A 4,475-nucleotide genomic window follows, 5' to 3' on the forward strand; every position below is an offset into this window, starting at 1 on the left:
TTGACTTTAACACTTAATAAGATTTGGCGGACTGGATTATGACCAAATTTTAGCTCACTTTAGCCCAATCAGCTTTTTAGCCCAAATATATAAGCAGGTCAATGACCAACCTATTTATTAGATGGATTAATTACTTGGGTGTGAAATTTAGGTGATTTTTCTTTACTAGTTCAACTCATTTAAATGTGGGAAATGACTTATTTATATTATCCGTTAAAAGTTGGCTTATCTATACCATTGCCGTTTAAGAAAAAATTCATCCATGTCATTATTATTTTTACTCCAAATTCACAAAATCATTTTATACACTTCAAATGACTTTTAACACTTTTCAATTGAGGGTTTTGGATCAAATGTAGTCATTTTGCTTTACTTCTTTAAGAACACCAAAAATACATAAAGAACATTAACAACTCTCAAATTTCAAACTTCTTCAATTATTCATGAAATCACTTTAAATTTCAAGAGTACCTTCCCTTCGAGCTAGATACCAAAACTCAATATTTTTTTAGCTTGAATTCGAACTAACTCAACAAGACCCACTTGAAATTTCTTCAAAGTTTCAAAACTTCAACATTTTTTACTATTACAATTTTTCCACAACTTCAAATCATTTGAAATTTTGAACATAGACTCAAAAAACACTAGGGAACAAAGATCTAAGGTAAAAAAATAACAACAAAAATATGAATCAAAGCAGATTTTTGAAATTTTGGGACTGATTTTCATTTTCTTGGAATAATTTATTTAATAGGGGTTAAATTTTTTAATTCAACAAATAATGGCATGAATGAGTCTTATCTTAAAAGGCAATGACATAAATTTGTCAAACTTTTAACGAATGACATAAATAAATTTTTTCTGAAAATTCAATGACTATTTAAATTTTCTCCCTTTAAACATTTTCAAATTCAGCTTAACTCATTCAAACACCCCTACTCACCACTTACTACGAGGACAAACCAGAAATGTCGATTGATTCCCCCCCCCCCCCCCCCCAGCATTTCTAATATCGGCTTGAATGTTAAATGTTTCCCTATATAATGGGAAACTGTCAATAGTAGCAATACCAATACTGTTAGAAAGAAAAGTTGACAGTCAAATCCCTACATTGTCGTTGAACAGATCTAATTTTGTACGCAATGGTAATAGTGAACATATCATATAATTTGAATCCGCGCTACAGAAAATATCAGTTGACTAATCCTGTGTTTTTTCCCAATCCTAAGTGCCCCATTTAGGTTAGGCAGTCTCCAATTGTCATTCCAGTAGTAGTAGGACGAAAGTGTCTTACACCACACAATCGTCAAGAGTCCTACACCACATAATCCTTTTTTATTTTATCTAATGGCGCAAGACAAAACACATTAAAGAAACAAGGAATGCAAAGGTTTAAAATGTTTATTGAAAAAAGTAACATTGTTTGGATAACAGCATGACTAGATGATGGGCGGACCAATAATTACAATGGGCAGACAGCCACAGACTCGAACCAAACCTATGGCTGATTTAATAAGTAAGCCAACCACCATGTAAACAAATCTGAATTTGGATTCATAGGGTGACACAGAATACAGCTATTGTCTTTTACTCCTTTATTCCCATTAAGCTGGGAGTTGCAGCAGCACCTTGCAGATCAGATAAGGAGAAAGACCTCCATGCATTCAACTTTTGTTCAGGAGGAGATAATGACGACTCATTCCTATACCTTCGTGTCTGCGGAGGAAGAGGAGGACGAGAGAGACAAGGCGATGATGGGCTTGAGTTCAAAGACTTGGAACTATAGTTACTGTCGGAGCAGCTCACACTTGCAGCTAGAGCTGATGAACTTCTAGAGTTGATCGGTCTCTTGTAAATCCCACCATTACCCATACCTGGGAGGTAACTACGATTTTTGCCAAAGAAATTGTTGTGAGCAAGCAGATTCTTGCGTTTTCTGGTGTATGCATCCTCTGGCTTGACAATTTCTTTCACAGAGGAAATTGAAGCCGCATCTGCTAGACTGGTAAAAGATTTAGATTTACCAGCATAAAACTTTGATATGCTCCTCCTGGAAAAGGGAAGACGGGCATAATTAGTGGTTTATGATAGGACAAATAGATTGCTCTTTATGAACAACAAAATTCTTAAAACATTTAAGCTCCAGACAGACCATCTTCGTAAAGAATACTCAAATACTAAAAAACAAAAAAAGTTCCAAGGCTATGATTCAAGATCAGTCCAGAAAACATGCGAATTTTTGCAACAATAAGAATAGTAGTTGAAACCAACAATCAATTCTCCAGTTAAATCAAATACACAAGAGTATATACTAGGTGATGTTACAAGCTTCGAAGAGCAACTCAGGAGTCAGGAGAATATCAGCCTCCTTTACTTTCAGTAAAAAGACGGTGGAGTCTAATATCATTCATATGCACACGGCATTTTAGCCATATTCCAAGGAACAAAACCAAACTAACAAAAAAGATACTCAAAAGCATTTCACATGAGCGTTGAACAGGAAAAAACCCAGAATGATCAACTACGTTCTCAAAGACATTACACACGTGCTTTAAATCCCATGAAAGGAATAAGTGTCTTCGTATCTCATGATTTCCTGGATGTCCGTGTATCCAAGATCTTTAACACACAGATGAGTGTATGAGGTCGAGTAGTTTAGCTCTTAACATCCATTGTGCAAAGATTTAATTATCCATCACGCGTCCCCTCAAAACCACATCCCAAATTGTCAACACCAAAGTTGTTCACACTTCCATCAAGCTTACCATAACAAATAAACATCCTACATGAAACGAACTTACTGGAAATACTTGTAACTTAAAGACCATCAGACCAAAAATCCGAACTAAGGTTACGACTCTGAAATTTTCTATGGAAAAGAATAAGCTTTGACCTTTTCTAAACGGGTCAACTATCACCACCCGTTCATAAAATGATTAAAACCCACACCAGGGTGTCCAATCCTCAAGTCCTTAACCCACAAAATGAAGGAACTTGCAACATACATAACCTAGAGAGACTGTACAAGCCACATCAACAGTTGATCCTTAATTCCTAATACAGAAACCATCTAACTGATGCATTCACAAACATTCCAACATACCTACTGCAAAATACACCCAGCACTGTCAGCTTTTCGGCACCTTTTAACATTTTTGGCTCATTTTCCTCAAACTAAAGCAACCTTGATAGTTATAAATGTCATTAGATCATGAAGAGATAGCAGATTAACCATAAATCCCCAAATTAACTGCAGAAAAACGACCAAATATTTGCAGATCTGTGTATAGCTCATTTAGAGTGTGCTTGTATGGCGGAACAACTATTTAGTTAAATTAAATTAATGACTAAAGAAATCATCAAAACGCTCTCTTTATAACCTATACTATGTCTTGGAATTCCGAGTTCAGAATAACTTTTTTTTTACAATTAGAAATATTTTCACCTAACAAATACAGGGAAAAAAGAAGACAAAATCAGCAGTTGTAAAAAATCGACATACTTGATAGGTAAAACCTCCTCTAAGGTCTCCAAATTGTCCAAACCTCCAGGTTTGAATGAACTCTGTACTTCTTCGCCATCCCCGTCCGATGATGATCTACCGGCCGGCGAGTCATCACTGTTCCTTCCGATCGATGAAGAAGAGGAAGAAGATGAGAAAGAAGAACTCCGATCGTCCTCCTGGTCCCGAGGATCTCCGATGCCGAACTCCGGCGAGTTATAGATTGGAATAGAAGTCATTCCGTGGGCGGCGAATCCAGAAGGTTCGATCCGATGATCACTTGAATTATTTCTTCCCAACACAATCGACATATCTGAAACAAGTTATAGAGAGAGAAAACTGATACTGGTATGAGAGTTTAGAGAGAGAGGGACGAAAAATGGAATATAAAGAATGCCTTATCTTTATCCAGACAGAGAGAGAGAAATTGAATACTACAAGTTGGATAATTAAACAAGATTATCTTTTCATTTTCTTTTAAAGTAGAAACTGAGGATTACTAGCCTGCATCACGCTGTAATAATAACCGAATACAACTGGTTTCAACATCCCAACTCGACTGTTCATTCCAAATATGATATCTTAACGTCTTTTCTTCTTTTCTTTTATTTACGTTCTTCATTATTTTATATTTTTTTGAAAATAATCAAAAATAGCTATTTGATTTATGTCCTTAAATATTTTGTAATTGATGTATCCTACTTTATCAATTAACTTAATATGGACTAGATAAGTTTGCATTAGTTTTGACAGTATTTATTTTAATTATATTATATATTTGATACTCTTTCTTATTTTATATTAACTAAATTTGTGAGATAATGCACACTTGTTAAGAAAAACATTCAAGGATATAATTTAAATCATACTTTCTATTATTATCCTTTTATAGAATCATAAATGTTACTTTGTATATAGTGCAATTTATCTCCTAGAAAATATCAAACTTCATTAAAGAAAAGATCAAATATAA

General features: G+C 34.6%; 1 protein-coding gene across 1 annotated transcript; it reads right to left on the bottom strand.

Moving 5' to 3' along the window:
• Positions 1-1,383: 1,383 nt before the first annotated feature.
• LOC125868361 (uncharacterized) lies at positions 1,384-3,931 on the bottom strand. The gene is made up of 2 exons (XM_049549018.1): positions 3,503-3,931; positions 1,384-2,050 (listed from the first exon to the last, which is right to left on the bottom strand). Exons 1-2 carry the CDS (start codon positions 3,811-3,813, stop codon positions 1,588-1,590), a joined length of 774 nt encoding a protein of 257 aa, XP_049404975.1. The 5' UTR covers positions 3,814-3,931; the 3' UTR covers positions 1,384-1,587.
• Positions 3,932-4,475: the final 544 nt, after the last annotated feature.

The sequence above is a fragment of the Solanum stenotomum genome, chromosome 6 (genome assembly GCF_019186545.1).
Source record: "Solanum stenotomum isolate F172 chromosome 6, ASM1918654v1, whole genome shotgun sequence".
Taxonomy (NCBI): Eukaryota; Viridiplantae; Streptophyta; class Magnoliopsida; order Solanales; family Solanaceae; genus Solanum; species Solanum stenotomum.